Genomic DNA, 20,647 nt, shown 5'->3' on the forward strand with positions numbered 1-20,647 from the left:
AAAGGCACAGAATGTATTCTAGATGGGAGACTTCAAAATCCATCACTGAGAATGATTGTATATCAGTGTTACTGACTGAGTTGGTCACATCTCCAAGAACTCACGTACTAGAAATGCCTCAGACAAGTTGTGAGAGAGTCACCACTGTAATGGAAACATTTACTTGAATTCATTCTCACTAATTTATCTGGAACAGACGTTTCTCTGTGACAGTATAGGAATTACCACAGCACAGCCCTTGTGGAGATGAAATCTCATCCTGACACTGAAGACATGGCCCATCTTGCTTTGTGGCACCACCACTGTTCTAAATGGAATAAACTTAGAACACATTTAACAATCTGAAACTAGCCACCCATGGGTCATCATCAGCAGCGTACATACAGCAATAAGAACTTTCAAGGCCGATAACTGGGCAAGTAACATCCGGAATATAAGTGCCGGGCAATAAGTTTCCAAAGAGACAGAAATGAACCACAACATCATTGACATTGCCAAATCTTTCACTACAACAATCTGCGAGCAAAGAATTAACTGGACCAGGCCTATAAATAGAGTGGCTAAAAAAAGCAGTCACAGGGTGGGAATTCCATATTAAACAATTTTCCAGTTCACAAAACTGCTTCACCATCTACAACACAACTCAGAGAGGGATGGAAAATCTCCATTTACTTAACTGAATGCAACTCTGACTACACTTAAGAGGCTAAATACTATTCCACAGCAAAGCAGACTGCTTGATCAGCACTCAATCCACCATTGTAAATAACAACTTCCTCAATCATCAACGTAGTGGCAGCTGTATGCCACTTACAAAGACAAAATAAAGTAACACACTTAGGCTCCTTTAATAGCACCTTCCACATGCCTGACCTCTAGCATCTCACAGAACTAAGGCAGTAGGTGCATCAGGACAAGACCACTTGCAAGTTTCTCTCCCAACTACATGCCACACTGACTTGGGACATAACTATTCTTGCACTTATCAGTGAGTCAACATCCTGGAGCTCCTTTTCAGATCCATTGTTCCCTGAAGGTGGCAACGTGGGTCAATAGTGTGACCAAGAAGGCATACGGTTTGCCTTCCTTCATCGGACAGATATTGAGTACAAGAGTTGGCAGGTCATGTTGCAGCTGTATAATACTTTGGTTCGGCCACATTTAGAGTATTGCGTACAGTTCTGGTCGTCACATTACCAAAAGGATGTGGATGCTTTGGAGAGGGTGCAGAGGAGGTTTACCAGGATGTTGCCTGGTATTGAGAGTTCTAGCTATGAAGAAAGGTTGAGTAGATTAGGATTATTTTCATTAGAAAGATGGAGATTGAGGCGGGACCTGATTGAGGTCTATAAAATCATGAGGGGTATACACGAGGTGGATAATAAGAAGTTCTTTCCGTGAGTGGGGGACTCAATTACTAGGGGCCATGAGTTCAAAGTGGACGAGGAAATTTTGTGGGAGATATGCGTGGAAAGTTCTTTACACAGAGGGTGGTGGATGCCTGGAACGCGTTGCCAGCAGAGGTGGTAGACGCAGGCACAATAGTGTCTTTTAAGATGTATCTGGACAGGTACATGGATGGGCAGGGAGAAGTGGACACAGACCCTTAGAAAATAAAAGACAGGTTAGACAGAGGATCTCGACCGGCGCAGGCTTGGAGGGCCAAAGGGTCTGTTCCTGCGCTGTAGTTTTCTTTGTTCTAAGATACACCATAAGGACTACAACAGTTCAACAAGATCTCTTTTCAAATCTAAAGGTAAAATACATGGATGAAAGTGAACAGGACATAAGCTGAGGCAGTGATAGAATCAGATTATGCCACAGAAGTCAACATGGGTCAACTTGAGTTTACTCAAACTTCTGTTGCCCATAATGTAAATCTCACCAAGTCCTGCTCACATACATTGATCTTTGATCACTGATCAACAACAGCTTTCAGTCAAATAAATGTATTATTTTAAATACTCAACCTTTGTTTCAAATTGCTCTATTGTCTCATCCCCCATACCTCTGTAACATCTTTCAGCCCTACTGCCACCACCGCCCCCCCACACACAAATCTCACAAAAACTATCATTTTACCCATGCATTTTGGTAATCTTGCCTAATACCACAATGTTGGTTCAACACCAAGCTTTGTTCTTTAATACACTTGTAAACAGCCTTAGCACATTTTATGTTCAAGGCTGATTAAATGTTCTTAATTTGCCATAAATTATGCTTTATGTTTATACTCAACCCTGTACTTTAGCAGAGGGTGAAGCCAAGTGCAGGACATTTGAAAACAAACTATCAGGTGAAACTAAGCAGAAGTAGTATTAAGGCACAAAGGATAGCTTTTATCTTGAATATCTAAGCAGCATATAAATACCTATTGTGGAGAAAATAATGAGAACTGAATGCCTTTGCCCTTAAAAACGATGCAAAATGAGGCTGCATATAAAAGAAAACTTATAGATGAGCAGCAGACTGATCTCAGCAGGGGTAGCAAGTGAGATGGCACCAATAAGCCTCAACGTACCTGGAAAGCAGGATAAGACCAAACAACTCTTAGCTCCAGAGATAATGGGAACTGCAGGTGCTGGAGAATTCCAAGACAATAAAATGTGAGGCAGGATGAACACAGCAGGCCAAGCAGCATCTCAGGAGCACAAAAGCTGACGTTTCGGGCCTAGACCCTTCATCAGAGAGGGGGATGGGGAGAGGGAACTGGAATAAATAGGGAGAGAGGGGGAGGCGGACCGAAGATGGAGAGAAAAGATGATAGGTGGAGAGAGTATAGATGGGGAGGTAGGGAGGGGATAGGTCAGTCCAGGGAAGACGGACAGGTCAAGGAGGTGGGATGAGGTTAGTAGGTAGATGGGGGTGCGGCATGGGGTGGGAGGAAGGGATGGGTGAGAGGAAGAACCGGTTAGGGAGGCAGAGACAGGTTGGACTGGTTTTGGGATGCAGTGGGTGGGGGGGAAGAGCTGGGCTGGTTGTGTGGTGCAGTGGGGGGAGGGGACGAACTGGGCTGGTTTAGGGATGCAGTAGGGGAAGGGGAGATTTTGAAACCGGTGAAGTCCACATTGATACCATTAGGCTGCAGGGTTCTCAAGCGGAATATGAGTTGCTGTTCCTGCAACCTTCGGGTGGCATCATTGTGGCAGTGCAGGAGGCCCATGATGGACATGTCATCTAGAGAATGGGAGGGGGAGTGGAAATGGTTTGCGACTGGGAGGTGCAGTTGTTTGTTGCGAACTGAGCGGAGGTGTTCTGCAAAGCGGTCTCCAAGCCTCCGCTTGGTTTCCCCAATGTAGAGGAAGCTGCACCGGGTACAATGGATGCAGTATACCACATTGGCAGATGTGCAGGCGAACCTCTGCTTAATGTGGAATGTCATCTTGGGGCCTGGGATAGGGGTGAGGGAGGAGGTGTGGGGGCAAGTGTAGCATTTCCTGCGGTTGCAGGGGAAGGTGCCGGGTGTGGTGGGGTTGGAGGGCAGTGTGGCTTCCTCTACATTGGGGAAACCAAGCGGAGGCTTGGAGACCGCTTTGCAGAACACCTCCGCTCAGTTCGCAACAAACAACTGCACCTCCCAGTCGCAAACCATTTCCACTCCCCCTCCCATTCTCTAGATGACATGTCCATCATGGGCCTCCTGCACTGCCACAATGATGCCACCCGAAGGTTGCAGGAACAGCAACTCATATTCCGCCTGGGAACCCTGCAGCCTAATGGTATCAATGTGGACTTCACCAGTTTCAAAATCTCCCCTTCCCCTACTGCATCCCTAAACCAGCCCAGTTCGTCCCCTCCCCCCACTGCACCACACAACCAGCCCAGCTCTTCCCCCCCACCCACTGCATCCCAAAACCAGTCCAACCTGTCTCTGCCTCCCTAACCGGTTCTTCCTCTCACCCATCCCTTCCTCCCACCCCAAGCCGCACCCCCATCTACCTACTAACCTCATCCCACCTCCTTGACCTGTCCGTCTTCCCTGGACTGACCTATCCCCTCCCTACCTCCCCACCTATACTCTCTCCACCTATCTTCTTTACTCTCCATCTTCGGTCCGCCTCCCTCTCTCTCCCTATTTATTCCAGTTCCCTCTCCCCATCCCCCTCTCTGATGAAGGGTCTAGGCCCGAAACGTCAGCTTTTGTGCTCCTGAGATGCTGCTTGGCCTGCTGTGTTCATCCAACTCTTAGCTCCAGATCATTTCCAATAATAAACATTGAAACATCAGACTCAGAAAGGATTGAGCCAAGATTAAACTATTCAACATTCAGGGTCTAAGAAAAATATTTCAATGTAACCATATCTAGATGGCCAGGGAAAAAGAAAATTTAACTAGAAAAGAAATAATAGAAAGCAAGAAGGACATTTATAATTATTTGCTACCCTCTGGTGGCAAGTCTTCATATAGCTAGACAACAATAAATTTTATTTTTATCTATCGATTTGATTCTCAACATGCCTGTAAACTCATCATGTTTGTCTTAAAATCAAGTTGAGTGGGCATGATTGCAGATGTGGAGAAATATTAAATTGTCTATTTTAGTAGGAAGTACCAATTTTTTTTAAAAAGAAGTGTTGAAAACGCATAAAAATGTTAGTACCCTGAAGAATTTGGGTGTCCTTGCATACAAATTGCAGAAAGTTAACATGGAAGTACAGCTAGACATTAGCTAGGCAATTTTGAAAGAGGACTGGAGTACAAGTGGAAATTTTGCTACAGCTAGTGTACATTAGCGATGCCACACCTAGGGTACTGTGTGTAGTCTATTTTGCCTTGCTCAAGGAGGGATATATTGCCTTGGAGATGATGCAATGAAAATCTATGAAAATAAAACTGTGCATTAAGAATACCATACAGATCTTTGTTTTGGCCCTACCGTCCCATTTTCAGTATAAACTAGATGGTGGCGAGACAAAATAGCCAAAATGAATTGATCTTCAAGTTCTACCCACCCAATAGATTTCCTGTCATCATCTGCAAGGTGGACTGTCGAGATTCATGAGTGAAACAAGGCAGAAACAGCCTGGGTAAAATGTCAAATATAGGATGAAACATCAAAATAACTCAGATCTCTTGCAAGGAATGTTGGGTGGATGGATTTTTGTTTCACTGCCTGCCCAATGTATGACAATTCATTTTCAGATATCCAAATTACATTATTCAATTGTTTTTTGCAGATTTTCTATTCTGTTATACACTCATAAAAACAATACCACACAAATAAACACAAAATGAATGTACAATAGAATACTATTCAAAATAATAGATTAATCACTTATCACTGTGGGAGGAAACCGGAGAACCCGGAGGAAATTCACGCAGACACGGGGAGAATGTGCAAATCCACACAGACAGTTGCCTGAGGAAGCAATCAACCGCAAGTTCTTGGTGCTGAGTCATTCAGATGTATATACATCGTTTCAAAATAATGAAAAAGGGAGGAAATTTTGGAACATTTAAGTATTTGTATTTCTAGAAATTAAGTCACAGTAAATATGTTAAATATTTTACAATCATCATTCTTAATGTTTACTCTTGTAAAAAAACTAAGTACTAGTTTCTTTGCTCCTTTGTGCCATTTGTTAAAGGAAGGACACACTCAGGTACATGCCAATAGGCAAAATCCAATATCCCACACACAATTTTGCAAGACCAACAGGGAAACCAACAATTCATGATCAACTCTGATTATAAATAAACTAATTATATTTATCAATCAATCTAGTATTCTATTATTCTAAATAAGTATAACCAATGCAGATCTTGATAGCGTAACATGTGATTCTGCTTAGTTTCAGTTGACAAAGAAATGCACCATGAGATTGCAAACAGAGGCCTGACGTTTTAGAGTTATATCTGTAAAGGTGAGGGGGCTCTGTTTAGTTTCAGCTGTAGAATGCCAAGGTTAAATAAGACAGAAATAGTATACTCCCAGGCCTGTTCGTCCTTGTCAAGAAATCCTTTGTGTTCCAAGTATAGCCATTGTTTAAACGTAACCTTTGTATTAGAGTTTTCCAAATATCCTCTTCAAAGACATTATTACATACCTCTGGAGCAGGTGGAACTTGAATCGGGCTTCTCGGTCCAAGAATGGGGACCAACGTGTCACAAAATAATGCTTTAGATTTTATCATATTCCACATAACAATTTGTAGAGATTAGTATTTTCTGCATTAATTTTATCTTCACAGTGTAAAAGGTAACGAAAACTGTTTCCAAGCATTAAAATAAAGCAAATCCAGGGAAAGGCAAATGGTCAGTAATGTCTGATATTTTTCATTCGTGGGTTTTTATTGCCCACCCTTAATTGCACAGAGGGCGGTTAAGATCAACAGCATTTCTGTGGGTCTGAAATCACAGAAAACCAGACCAAGTAAGGACCGCAGTTTCCATCTCTAAAGGATATTAGTGAATTAGATAGTATTTTCCAACAATCGAGGATGGTTCCATGGTCATTATTTATTCAAATTTTAATGAATTCAAATTCAACCATCTGCCATGGCAGGATTCAAACACAGGACCCAAGAACATTACCTAGGCTCCCTGCTTATTAGACAAGTGATAATACTTCCCCTTTAATGGGAACTTTGCCAAATTAAGTCCGGATTGAGACATGAGTTCAAGGATATCAATCATTGGATCCTCACTTGCTTTTACTTTAACAAAGCTGTAAAGAAAATTTCGAACCATCTTCTTATCTTTGTAAAGTGACAAACTGAATAAAGAGGATGGATCCAACTGACAACTTAAACAACAAGTCAAGGGATAGAGGGAGGTTTTTTCCTTTTATTCACTCATGGGATGAGAGTGTCACTGGCCAGGCGGCATTTATTGCCCATCCCTAATCGTCCAGAGGGCAGCTGAGAGTCAACCACATTGCTGTGGATCTGGAGTCACATGTTGGCCAAACCGAGGAAGGACGGCCGTTTCCTTCCCTTAAGGATATTAGTGAACTAGATGGTTTTTTTCCTGACAATCAACATTGGATTCATGGTCATCATTAAATTCTTAATTTCAGATATTTATTGAGTTCAAATTCCACCACCTGCCGTGGCTGGATTCGAACCTGGATCTCCAGAACTTTATCTGGGTCTCTGAGTTAACAGTCCAGTGACAATACCACGAGGCCACTGCCTCCCCTTGCTGACATCAATGTCCATCACCCTTAAAAGCCAATTAGAGATTGATCGTGTGTCCTTAAATCACTTTGCAATAAGTCACGCTAAATCTAGGCCAAACAGAATGTAATAATATAATTGATCATGCTGCAGACTGTGACATAGAAAGAGTTAATCAGCAGCAGCTTTCAGTGAAAAAGGCGTACATGAGCAGGATAACATTATTGTGCTTCCAATCGGAAGTGTAAGGACCTGGAGTCACTGGAGACACACACAGACCCAGTGCCAACCTGTGCGTTAGGATGAACTGGAATGCAAGAGCTACAGCAGACCCATAGGATCGCTACAGTGTGGAAACAGGCCCTTCGGCCCAACAAGTCCATACCAACCCTCATAGCATCCCACCCAGACAACATTCCCCTCATCTACACATACCTGAACACTATGGACAATTTAGCATGGTCAATCAACGTAGCCTACGCATCTTTGGGCTGTGGGAGGAAACCGGAGCACCTGGAGGAAATTCACGCAGACACAGGGAGAATGTGCAAATCCACACAGACTGTTGCCCGAGGAAGCAATCAACCCCAGGTTCTTGGTGCTGAGTCATTCCCCTGCTTTAATAAGCCTGTTGCCTTATTGGTTAAAGTCCCAAATGGACACACGAATATTGGTATTTGAGTTCAAATTATACAAGATTCTTCACCAGTTTCAAAATCTCCCCTTCCCCCACTGCATCCCTAAACCAGCCCAGTTCATCCCCTCCCCCCACTGCACCACACAACCAGCCCAGCTCTTCCCCCCCACCCACTGCATCCCAAAACCAGTCCAACCTGTCTCTGCCTCCCTAACCGGTTCTTCCTCTCACCCATCCCTTCCTCCCACCCCAAGCCGCACCCCCAGCTACCTACTAACCTCATCCCACCTCCTTGACCTGTCCGTCTTCCCTGGACTGACCTATCCCCTCCCTACCTCCCCACCTACACCCTCTCCACCTATCTTCTTTACTCTCCATCTTCGGTCCGCCTCCCCCTCTCTCCCTATTTATTCCAGTTCCCTCCCCCCATCCCCCTCTCTGAAGAAGGGTCTAGGCCCGAAACGTCAGCTTTTGTGCTCCTGAGATGCTGCTTGGCCTGCTGTGTTCATCCAGCCTCACATTTTATTATCTTGGAATCTCCAGCATCTGCAGTTCCCATTATCTCAGATTCTTAAAGCTTCCAGTTTTATGTCTGGAGACAATTGCGGAGTTGAAACAAGTGGCAATGGTTCAGCATATGTAATTGCGATCCAAAACCAGAAGACAGAAAATTCCCATCTGCAAAATCTTGCTTGGCTTTTCTGAGAGAATGGAAGTTGGCTTTTTAAGTCGTCTGGTCTTGGCTGTCTGCCTTTCTCCAATTCTCTCAGTGAAAAAGAGTTAGATTAGATTAGACTCCCTACACAGTTGCATGACCTAAAGCCCATAAGCTTTTCCCAATCCTCAAAACAAGTTACCTTGTTACATTGCAAGTCAAAACAAAGCAGCAGAGTCATTTATGTTCTCTCCCAACTCTTTATGACATCCACCCTACTAGGTAGACATCACCAATGGAAATAAAGGAGCCAGAGATTGCCTTTTCCCATTTTTAGCTTTGTGATTAAGGGTAAACTGGAAAGCAAAGTGGTGCCTCAATGTCACAGCACTATTTGCATTTAGATTCAGCATTAGTTTAAGGGATTATTTATAGAGTTATAAAGACATACAGCATGGAAACAGACCCTTTGGTCCAACTTGTTCATGTCGACCAGATATCCTAAATTAATCTAGTCCCATTTGCCAGTGTTTGGCCCATATCTCTCTGAACTCTTCCCGTCCACATACCCATCCAGATGCCTTTTCAATGCTGTAGTTGTACCGGTCTCCACCACCTCCTCTGGCAGCTCAATCCATACATGCACCAGCCTCCGCATGAGAAAGTTGCCCCTTGGTCCTTTTGATATCATTGAATCATAGAATCCCTACACAGTGGAAACAGGCCCTTCGGCCAAATAAGTCCATACCGATCCTCAGAGCATCCCATCCAGACCCATCCACCTATAACCTACCTAATCTATATATCTTTCCCCTCTCACCTTAAAGCTATGACCTCTATTCTGGACTCCCCTATGTTAGGAAAAAGACTTTGGCTACTCACTCAATGCACGCCTCTCACGATTTTATAAACCTCTAAGGTCATCCCCAACCCTCTGATGCTCCAGGCAAAATAGTTCCAACTTATCCAGCCTCTCCTTTTTGCACAAACCCGGCAACATCTTTGTAAATCTTTTCTCAACCTTTTCAAGTTTCACAACATCTTTCTGCGAACAGGGAGTATTCCAAAAGTGGCCTAACTAATGTCCTGTATAGCCACAACATGACATCCCAACTTCCATACTCAAAACACCGACTGATAAAGGCAAGTATACCAAATGCGTTCTTCACTACCCTGTCTACCTATGACTCTACCTTCAAGGAACGTGAAACCTGCATGAAGACTAGAAAATATAAATTACTTTCAAATATGCTGTGTATCAATTATTTGCTTTTCAGATTTCAAAGCAATTCTCTATAAATATAATCAGCTAATAACTATTCTCCTTAGAAAGTAGCTGTTATTAAATTTTCCAAAACAACAATAACCCATTACCATAGTGTGAAGAAATATCTGCTTGTGCATGACAATAATGAATGGCATACTTCAAAGTTGTTTTTTGCTAATCACCTGCCTTTTGAACACTTCATTTTATACGTATTTAGAGACTTGGGGTGTGGCAAACTGTAAACGACAACCTTTCCACTGGAAAATGCAGCTGCTAGCATACCAAGTCGTGCCATCTGAGGAATCTGGACAAGAAAAAATTTAACAGGTAAAAATCAATAGACTTTAGTACTGCACTTCATTCATTGTGGCAGTTTAAATTTAGTAATAGCACATTCTTGGCTGAATCAGAAAATTATGGGTTTAAATTATAATCCAGAGATTAAAGCACATAATGTCACCCAAACTTGGGAGCCTTTGTACAAGGCATTAAGCTTAGTCTGCCTTCTTGGTGGAATTGAAATATTCCCTTGCCTGCACTCTACAGAGGGTCTGGATTGCTCACTCCTCTGAAAGGTCAGCCAGATGTTAATGCACTGTCTAAACCAGCTCCACAGCCACAGTGTTAAGAAATAGGAGGAGCAGACTACACAAGCCCCTCAAACCTACCCTATCATTCAACAAGATCATGGTTGGTCTACCCTGAGAACATGCTGCTGGCTAAAATTAAAACAAAAACAAGTGGGACCTCAGCATAAAGCAACCCCATGCTCAGGAGCCACTGGCCAAATAGACCGGCCGGCAGTTCCACCTGTCTTGGCAGGGCCAGAGCTTAGTAATGGGTTTGTGGAGTGTATAATTCAACAGGACTGCTTAAAGCCTCATTTACCCTTAATTAATTAAATGTAGCATGTAAGCTGTCAATTTGTGATTGCCCAGCTGGTGTTAAATAGTTTCGGAATGGGCAGGAAGGCAGCGGATTTTTTCATTTTCCCCCCACGTTGAAAACATACCAGTTGGGGGCATGTGAAATACAGAGCTGGATTTGTATTCCAAAAATAGCTGCATTCTCATGATGACCTAGTTAACATTTCTTCCTGATCCAAGATCACTCTTTGTCACTCTGCCAAAAATCTGTCAGAAGCCTTTACAGTAACCGGAGTCACTACTAAAGTATCCCTGATTGGGAAGCACTGAATTTAAGCTCTTATTAGACAGATTTTTGACGGCTGATGGGAGAAGGGGAGGAAAGGAAGAATGTAATATACAGACAAGCCATGATCTTAGTGAATGGCAGAGCAGGCTTGAGAGCAGACCAACATTACCACAATGTCTTTCAAAAAATCAAAGTCTTGATTAAATATCAAGCACCTCTGGTGAATTTTGAATGGATTTCCACATCAGGAATATACTTGATTAAAACATTTCAATGTATACATTTATTGGGGACAGTAGGTTGGTTTTTCCTTGAGACCAATTCAAAATTTACTAAGTACAACATGAACAACAATAATCCCAAAATCTCTTCAAACAAATGTAAAATTCATTGATTTGTCTACAAATATGTCTTTTTTTATAAAAAATAGTAACTTGTAAATAAATTAAATAAATTTTAACTAAGCAGGCAAATTACCTTTCTAGTGGTTTCTGGCAGTTCCCATGCACCACTGGGACACCACTTCATATCCCAAATGCAACCGTACTCTGTGGCAATACCATAAGCTAAAGCAGCATTCATCTGAGGGCTATATGGCAAGAAGTTACAATTACTACATTTTTTTTCACTATGCAAACATAAGCTATATGAGCATTGAAACAATGTAAAACAAAATCAGGAATTTATTACAGAAGAAATAGAATAAAAAGACACCATGAAATTCAAATTTACCCACATCACCCCAGAGGCAGGGGCCCTGTATAATGGGATGGGAAGATTATGGTGGAGGTCCTATATCTCCATGACTCCCTAGGGTGGGGGTGTATGGCTGTTTGTGGATGTGGTGGTTTGGGTGTGTGGGAAAGGGTGGGAGTGAGGGGCGGCGTGTATGTGTGTGGGGAGGGCGTCAGCATGCTGTACACATGTGGGCGGAGTGCGGGTTTGTCTGTGGCGCGCACAGAGGGCGGCAGCAAGGAATCTGCCCAGAAGCTAACCAAGACTCTTAAATGGTCACATATGGGCATCATCCCAATGCGGATACTCAACCAAATCGGTGGTGGGGGCATCATCAATACATTAGTGTTTTACACATGTGGAACTGGAAGGAGTTCTTGTGAACACACTTGCCTCTAACACTGGAAGCTAACCCTCATTCCTCTCCAGAGGTTAGCTCACTGTCCTTGGCCAGCCTGCCTTACTGACATTCCTTCCAAACTCCAGTGATGATTCTAGACCTAAGCCTCCTGTATTAGCAGTATAATTACACCATTTAAAAGACAACTGGGATGGGTATATGAAGGGTTTAGAGGGATATGGGCCAAATGCTGGCAAATGAGACTGGGTTAATTTAAGATAACTGGTTGGCATGGACGAGTTGGGCCGAAGGGTTTGTTTCCACGCTGTATATCTGTGACTCTCAGTCATTGTTGTCTCTCTCTCTGATTGTTCAACAGCTTGCACAGCATGATATCCACGGTGACAGGGACAAAAACCCCAATGCCGACCAGGTAAATGCCTCATTGGGATTCAATTATTTTGGGAGTTTGGAATGACAGCGAAGGTGTTGTCATTGACTCTCCAGCTGGACAGGCCCCTTCTGCCAAGACAATTAAATACTAACAATAGTATTTGATCAGCTATGCTGAAGTCTAATAGCATTTGTTTCTTTCCTTATCAGAACATCCTGTCTGATCTTATTGATTCAACGTTATCTACCTGCTATTAGCTCAGACGGAATCATGCATAAAACTCTGATCCTGACTGACAAGAAATTTAGTTTCAAACTCCAAAGCTTGCTGATTACCAAAACCACTTACTTTCCATTTCACAATATTGTTTGCCTCAGTCCACTAATTCACCACTGCTCAAACCCTTTACCTGTGCTTTGGTCTGTCTCTTCTAAGAGTAATTTTTTCAATGACAGCATCTTTGCCTAACTCTCTTGACAATTGGTTGGCAGTTGTCATCCCTTTCCTGATGAGTTATGAGAAAAATAAAACAAAAAACATTCTTCTACTGCCCAGTAAAACCTTTATAACTATGCATAACTTCTTCCTGCTTTGGTCAAATTTTACTTTTTAAATATTCAAAATGAATTAAATTCTGATGGCCTGACATATTCATTTATTTGATAATTGCATCTATTTGTTAACTATTATTATAAATCGTAAGGCCAATAACAGGAAGATCCTTTAAGCTCAGCAGTAATCTTAGTTTTTAAAATCATGTTACCATTCATGATTGAAAACATACATTTAATGTTTCTGGTTAATTAGAATCAGAGTCATACAGTATGGAGACAGGACCTTTGGTCCAACTAGTCCATGCCGAACTTAATCCAAAAGTAAACTACTCCCACCTGCTTAGTCCTAATGCATACCTCTCCAAACATTTCCTATTCATGTACTTTTCCAAATATTTTTTAAACATTTGATTGTACCCACATCTACCACTTGCTGAGAAGTTCATTTCATGCGTGAACCATCCTCTGTTTAAAAAATTCACCCCTCATGTCTTTTTTAAATCTTTCTCCTTTCACCTTAAAAATATGTCCCTTAGTCTTGAAATACTCTATCCTAGGGAAAAAGACAACTACCATTAAGTCTATCTATACTCGTATTACTTTATAAACTTCTGTAAGGTCATCTCTCAACCCCCTATGTTCCTAAAGTCCTGCCTACCCAGCCTAACTCAAACCTTCCATACCTGGCAATGTCTTGGTAAGTCTCTTCTGAACCCTCTCCAGCATAATAATATCCCTCCTATAACTGGATAAATAGAACTAGACACAGTATTCCAGAAGAGGCCTCATCAATATCCTGTACAACCTTAACATAACATCTCAACTCCTTTACTCAAAAGGACTGAACAACGAAGGCAAGGGTACCAAACACCTTTTAAAGCACCCTGACTACGTGTGATGCAAACTTCAAAGAATTATGTACCTGTACCCCTAGGTCTCTCTGTTATACAACTCTTCCCAAGGTCTTACCGTCAATTGTATAAGCCCTACCTTGTTTGTTGTACTAAAATACAATACCTCGCATTTAATGAATTGGTCTCCACATGCCATTTTTCAGTCCCTTGAGCCATTTGATCAATAGCCCTTTGTAATCTCAGAATACCTTCTTCACTGTCTACAGTGCCACCAATATTGATGTCATCTGCAAACTCACTAATCATGCCTTCTACATTCTCATCCAAATCACATATACAAGTGACAAACAAAAAAGTTTTGTTTCACAAAGAATCCAAAAATAAAACGCTTTGGATATAGTGGATATAGTTTACTTCTTTCTTCTCACCATTGCTCTTGTTGGAGGTCTCCCAGTTGCCAAATCTGAAGTAATGTTGGCTCTGTATACTGATCCATCAGTTTATGCCTATCATCCATTCTTTTATTGCAATAAATAGCTGCATACTGGCAAGCAGCTGAACCCTCTGGCGTTGGGCACCACTCCACACACCATACAGGACCACCTACAAAGAAGTTTATATCCCAGCGATCTTTATGAGCAGGTAGTGACTGGAATCTGCAAAATGAGAAATATCTACAGTACCAGAACATAATCTATAAAATCAGGATTAAATTCCCGCTCCTCTCTTCTGTCAAAAAACAAACACTATCAATAAAGCATATCCTCTAAATAGAATGCATATCAATGTCAATGGACCAAAGTGACCACAGCAATAATAAAAGCGACACTTTTTGTTTATTTTATTTGAATTCAGTTTCATTTAACAATTTGTGCTTCAATAGCAGCTTTAATTTAGAATAACATCAAACTTTTTCTCCTCTTGTTTATACTTCACTTTTTAAAATTTAACACACATAGGATATCCAGCCAGCCATCTTAAATTTCTTTATTGGTTGAAGACCTGCAATATTAAGAAATCAACATAGCAGTAACATTGCTAAATTCGAAATCTAGAGGCCTGGAGTAATGGTCTGGGGTCATGGGCTCAAACCAGCTCACCCAAGGGTATTAAATTGAACTAATAAAATCCAGAATTGAAAAATAATCTAAGTAATGGTAACAATGAAACTATCACCATCTGATGCAAAAACCCATTTGGTTCACTTAAATGTCTTTTAGACAAGGAAACCTGCCATACTTACCTAGTCCGGTCTCTGACTTCAGATCTCCAATATTGTGGTTAACTCTTAACTGCCCTCTGAAATGGCTGAGCAAGGATCTTAGTTGAAGGGCAATAAATTCTGGGCTTACCTGTGCCATGATCCGATGGAAGGAATCTTTTTTCAAAAGACAGAGTATCTGAGGGAAAAGGGCTGCATCAAGTATACGTGCTAAACCTTTCGTTGATGTAGATGATTTTGGTTAATAGTCCCACTGACTCAAGAATCAATCTTCCACATGAAACAGACCGAATTTCTGAACAGACTTGCTCAAATCAATGTAGTTATAATTTATGTTTACTGTCACCTAGTAACTACCTCAGAGGTTTACCGATATCCAATGTGGACATGGTGAAAGATTAGAGGAGGAACTCTGGAAAGACATACAGATGGAGTTTCTTGAGGTCTTCAACCAAAAGGTGTGGCAACTTATTGCTATAAGTTCAAAGATCATTTTCAGCAAGAACATCCATTAGGTAATATGTAGTTCAAGCTTCTGCCAATTCTTTTGGTTGGAAGCAGGAACTGGAGTAGAACAGACATAAAACTAAAACAAAGAACCATATGCTGGCATCCGAAACAAAACCTGAAATTGCTGGAGAAACTCAGCAGATCCGGCAGCATCTGAGGAAAGAAATCAGAGTTAACATTTGGAATCCAGTGATCCTTCTTCAGAACAGACATATTTGGAGGTGGTGTTCATCCCCCAGAAAGCTATGACGTTTCATCAGAATTCAAGCGCCTGAAAAATTATGCTGCTGCTCTCTCTGCAGATACCGTTGGACCTGCTGAGTTCTTCCAGCACATTATATTTTATTTCAGATTTCCAGCAAGGACACTACTTTAATTTTATTATTCAATCAACACTGCTCATTTACTTAATGAAAATTTGCCTTACCTTCTCAGTCTCTGAATTACAGAGTTTTCTCGAAGACCTTCCCTTTTAATTTTAAACATTGGTGAGATTCCTTCATTGGGCAAATACCTAAGTGATTCACTAAAAGAATATAAATTGAGTTTTTATAGGTTTTGACCAAACACAACTACTAAATGCAGCTTACATGGATTATTTTATTGCACTGTACATGGAACAGGTGGCTCATTTTGATTTCAGCAAATATTCAGCAATTATAATATTAGATGCCAGAACTGTTAATAAAACTATAGCTGCTTCAGTCACTAACATACAAACAGGGAACAAGAGTAGGCCACTCGCCCCTTTGAGTATGCTCTGCCATTTTCTCATCTCCTTCGCAATCAAGAATCTAATCTGTTCTGTATTAAAAATAGGTAATGATTATGTGCTCACTGCTTTCAATAAAGGGAATTCCAAAGAGAGGCAACCCTTGGAGAAAAAAAATTTCCTCATCTTTGTTTTAAACGGGTACCACTTTGTTTTTAAACAATGTCCTTTATTCTGGAATCTCCTGCAAGAGGAATCATGACTATTCGCATCAAGACAAAAACATAAACACTTGGATAGGTTTCAAATTATGTTGCCTTTCGCACTACAGAACAAAGCAGCAAAGACAATTAAAATTTGTGCGAAGACGCAGCATTATAAATGACAGCTGATTTTTACCCCAACAGATCCTACTTGCTCAAGTGAACGCAATTACAAAGGATTACGGCACTGTTTAATGACAGTCCACACTACTGACTTATACAGTTGTTATTGTCCATACGAGCTTCCCTCTATTTCATTTGGCCCAAACTGATCAAGATGTTATTCAACTCCTTTCTCCCTCATTTATCTCAGATTTCCTCAAACACATCTGTTATTCATTTGCCTTAAACACATAACCACTTCTATTAGGTCTCTTCTCCTTTCAAGATAAAAGCACTCAAGCGGTTAAGTTTTTCCTGATAGTTAAACCCTCCCAACTCTGACATCAACCCTGTAATGCCTTTTGGTGATGTATGAGGAGGGCCTGTGGCTTTATGTTTACAAATAGGTGAAGTTGGCAGGTTGATAAAGTATTTGAAAAGGCATTTGGGATCCTGGATTTTATAAACAAAGGCAAGAAATATGAATACAATGGGAATGCTGACAGAAGTTTGGTTCAGTCTTAGTTCAGGTATAGTGGCCAGTTCTGGCCCCAACATTTTAGGAAGAATGTAAAGGTTTTAGACAGGGAACAGTATAACTTTATGAATATGGTTTCAGGGACAAGACTTCAATTACATGGCTAGATTGGGGAGGCTTTGGTCATTCACTTTACGGAAGAGAAGACTAAGAGGAGATGCGATGAAAATGTGCTCAAAATAGCAAGGAGTCTAGACAGAATAAAGGAACAAACGTTTTTTGACACAGTATATCATTTGGATTTGGAATGTACTTCCTTACAGTGTGGAGGAGGCAAATTTTGTTTTGGCTTTCAAAAAAATGAGTTGAAGAAACACCTAAAGATAGAACATTTGTAGGGCTATGTGGAATGAAAGTAAGAGTGGGACCAGCAGCAGCTGGCATGGGCTTGGCGAGCCAAATGACCTCTATGTGCTGTACTCATTATATAAGGTAAACAGTGCAGAAGAGAACAGGACTTGAAATTCCCAAAATCAGAATATGCCCCCTTTCTTGCAGTCAGAAAATAGATGCACCTGGCCAGATCAGACACTTCTTGGTGCCAAAATGTGGTTGTAAGAATATTAAAGAAATTAAGGTATGCAGAATTTTTCCTAAATATTTTACAAGCACTTATGCCAGGTATAAGTTAAAATTTTCAATTGGAGTAAATCAAATTTTAACGGTATAAGGCAAGAACTTTCACAAGTCGATTGGAGTAGACTATTCGCAGGTAAAAAGATGTCAGGCAAGTGGGAGGTGTTCAAGAGTGGGATAGTGAGAGTTCAGAGGCATTTTACTCCCGTTAGAGTACAGGATAAGGCTTGTAAGATTAAGAAACTATGGATGAATAAAGATATTGAGGATCTAGTCAAGAATAAAAGAAAATTTTTTTCAAGATATATAGACAGCTTGGCTAAATTGAATTTCTTAACCAATATAAAGAGCGCAGGAACATTCTTAAGGCAGAAAGGTTAAGGTAATCCAAACAGACTCTACAAATACATTAAGAGCAGGAGGGTAACTAGAGAGAGGAAAAACTCATCAGGTCTGGCAGCATCAGTGAAGAAAAAAAATTTGGAATTAACGTTTAGGGTCCAGTGGCCCTTCCTCAGAAATCAAGAGTTCAGCAGACCACAGATGTTAACTCTGACCCTTTCTTCACAGATGCTTTTCCAGCAATTTGTTTTTCTTCCTGATTTATAGCTGCTGCAGTTCTTTCGGTTTTTAACTAGAGAGAGGATAGGGCCTCTTAAAGCTTTGTGTCAAACCCCAGGAGGTGGGAGAGATACTAAATGAGTATTTCACATTAGTTTTTACTGTGGAGAAAGGAATGGAGTCTAGAAAATGCAGAGAAATAAATTTTGACATTTTAAAAAACAGTTCACATTACAGACGAGGAATTTCGGGAGGTCTTAGAGGATGTAAAAGGTGGATAAATCTCCAGAACCTGATATAATGTGGATGTTGTGGAAGCTAAGGGAGGAAATTATGACAACTTTCTGGTAGAAATATCTGCATCATCTATAACTACAGGTGAGGCGCCTGACGACTGGAGGTCAGCCAATATTGTATCTTTATTTAAGAAAAGTTGTAAGGAGAAATCAGGGAACTAAAAACATGTGAGTCTGACTTCAGTTATGGGTAAATTGTTGGAGGTCATTATAAGAGATAGGGTTTACGGACACTTAGAGACGCAAAAATTGATTAGGAGATGCTCAACATGGTTTTGTACGAGGGAAATCATATCTCACAATCCTGTCTGAGTTTGAGAAAGTTACCAAAAAGATGATGGCAAAGCAGATTTATTTGAATTTTGGTAAAGCTTTCAACAAGGTTCCGCATGGTTGACTAATTAGTAAAGTTAGGTCACGTGGGATTTAGGGTGAGCTTGCCAATTGTATACATAATTGACTTCACAGCATGAGACAAACAGTAATGGTGGGCGAGAGATAGTAGGAACTGCCAATGCTGGAGAATCTGAGATAACACGGTGTGAAGCAGATGAACACAGCAGGCCGAGCAGCATCAGAGGTGCAGGAAAGCTTGACATTTCAGGTCGAGGCCCTTCTTCAGTAATGGTGGACGGTTGCTTTTTGGGCTGCAGGCCAGTGATTGGTTCTGGATCATTTAGATAAATGATTTGGATGAGAATATAGACTGTAGACAGTGACGAAGGCTAAGATTACAAATGGGTCAATGGGCTGAAAAATGATAGATGGCATTCAGTCTGGATAAATGAGAGGTATTGCATTTTGGTACAACAAACAAGGGTAGGGCTTATACAGTTAATGGTAGGGCTTTGGGTAGTGTTGTCAAGCAGAGGGACCTAGGGTGTAGGTACATAAATTTTTAAAGTTTACATCACATATAGACAGGATAGGTAAAAAGGCGCTTGGCACACTTGCCTTCACTGTTCAGTCTTTTGAGTATAGGATTTGGGAAATTATGTTGAGGTTGGTGACATTGGTGAGCTTTCTTCTGAAGTGCTGTGTCCAGTTCTGTTGACCTAGTTATAGGAAGGACATTATCAAGCTGGAGATTTACCAGGGTGTTGCTGGGTATAGATGGTTTGAGTCATAGCAGAAGATTTGAAAGGCTGGGACCCTTTTTTCACTAAGCAAAGGAACTTAAGAGCTGACCTGATCTGACAGAAGTTTATAAAACAATGAAGTATAAACAGGGAAAAGATACCTGCCATCAACTCTAAGATGGGGAATTTCAAGACTGGGGGCATATTTTTCAGGTGACAAAGAGAGATTTTAAAAAGATACAAGGTAATTCTTTTTAAACACAGTGGGTGGTTCATGTGTGGAATGAACTTCCTGTTGAAGTGGTGGATGCAGGTACAATTACAATGTTTAAAAGACATTTGGATGGATATATGAATAGGAATAGTTTGGAGGAAAATGGGCCAGGAGTAGGCAAGTGGGGCTAGTTTAGCCTGAGATTATGTTCAGCATGCACCAAAAGGGTCTGTTTCTGTACTGTACAACTCTTCACAACTTCCCAGATCTGCCAAGGTCAGCAACAGAAGCTCCACAAAGCACATTTGGACTTGCAAGTTCCTTTTAAGAATGCTTTTAGGTGAAAGGGGTTTGAATTCCGAAGTAAGCAAAATTATGCTTCAGTTGTACAAAGCTTGGCTAGAGCTCAAATTGAGCTCACCTTTAATATTCTTCTCCCCAACTCAGGAATGTATATAATAGCTTTAAAAAGGTACAACACATCCACTAGAATTATGCCAGGCTTCAAGGTTTAAATTATGAGGACAGGTTGCATAAACCGGCCTGGTATTTCTTTGCATTTTTAATATGGAGATGTGATCTTTAAAGTGGGTTGGATACTTGGAATGTGATTAGAGGCACAAAACAGAAATTGGAACCAAGGTACAAAAAGTAGTTTACAGGATAAATCCAAAGTTAAAGCTTTTCTCCTCACAGACAATGACATTACTCATGACATTTACTCAACAGCAACACTTAGGGTTTTGGTTCTGTTACCGCAACAAGCCTTATAAACTATCAGTCTACAATAGAATTGTACAGAAGAGGCCCTTCGGCTCATCACATTTGTACCACCAAAGCTGCATGAAATCTGCATGAGTTCCAC

The 20,647-nt window shown here is 41.1% G+C and overlaps 1 protein-coding gene across 5 annotated transcripts in view; it reads right to left on the reverse strand.

Moving 5' to 3' along the window:
- Positions 1–20,647, reverse strand: part of gtf3c2 (general transcription factor IIIC, polypeptide 2, beta) — a 223,644-nt gene that overhangs the window by 171,360 nt on the left and 31,637 nt on the right. For 4 of the 5 annotated variants that reach the window (XM_059645478.1, XM_059645476.1, XM_059645477.1 and 1 more), the window contains 5 exons: positions 15,869–15,967; positions 14,138–14,365; positions 11,310–11,421; positions 9,860–9,981; positions 5,276–5,391 (listed from right to left, as the gene is read on the reverse strand). In XM_059645478.1, the coding sequence (XP_059501461.1) occupies positions 5,276–5,391; positions 9,860–9,981; positions 11,310–11,421; positions 14,138–14,365; positions 15,869–15,967 (677 nt within the window). The remainder of the gene's footprint in view (positions 1–5,275; positions 5,392–9,859; positions 9,982–11,309; positions 11,422–14,137; positions 14,366–15,868; positions 15,968–20,647) is intronic. The other variant, XM_059645479.1, reaches the window with a different exon arrangement.

The sequence above is a fragment of the Stegostoma tigrinum genome, chromosome 4 (genome assembly GCF_030684315.1).
Source record: "Stegostoma tigrinum isolate sSteTig4 chromosome 4, sSteTig4.hap1, whole genome shotgun sequence".
NCBI lineage: Eukaryota > Metazoa > Chordata > Chondrichthyes > Orectolobiformes > Stegostomatidae > Stegostoma > Stegostoma tigrinum.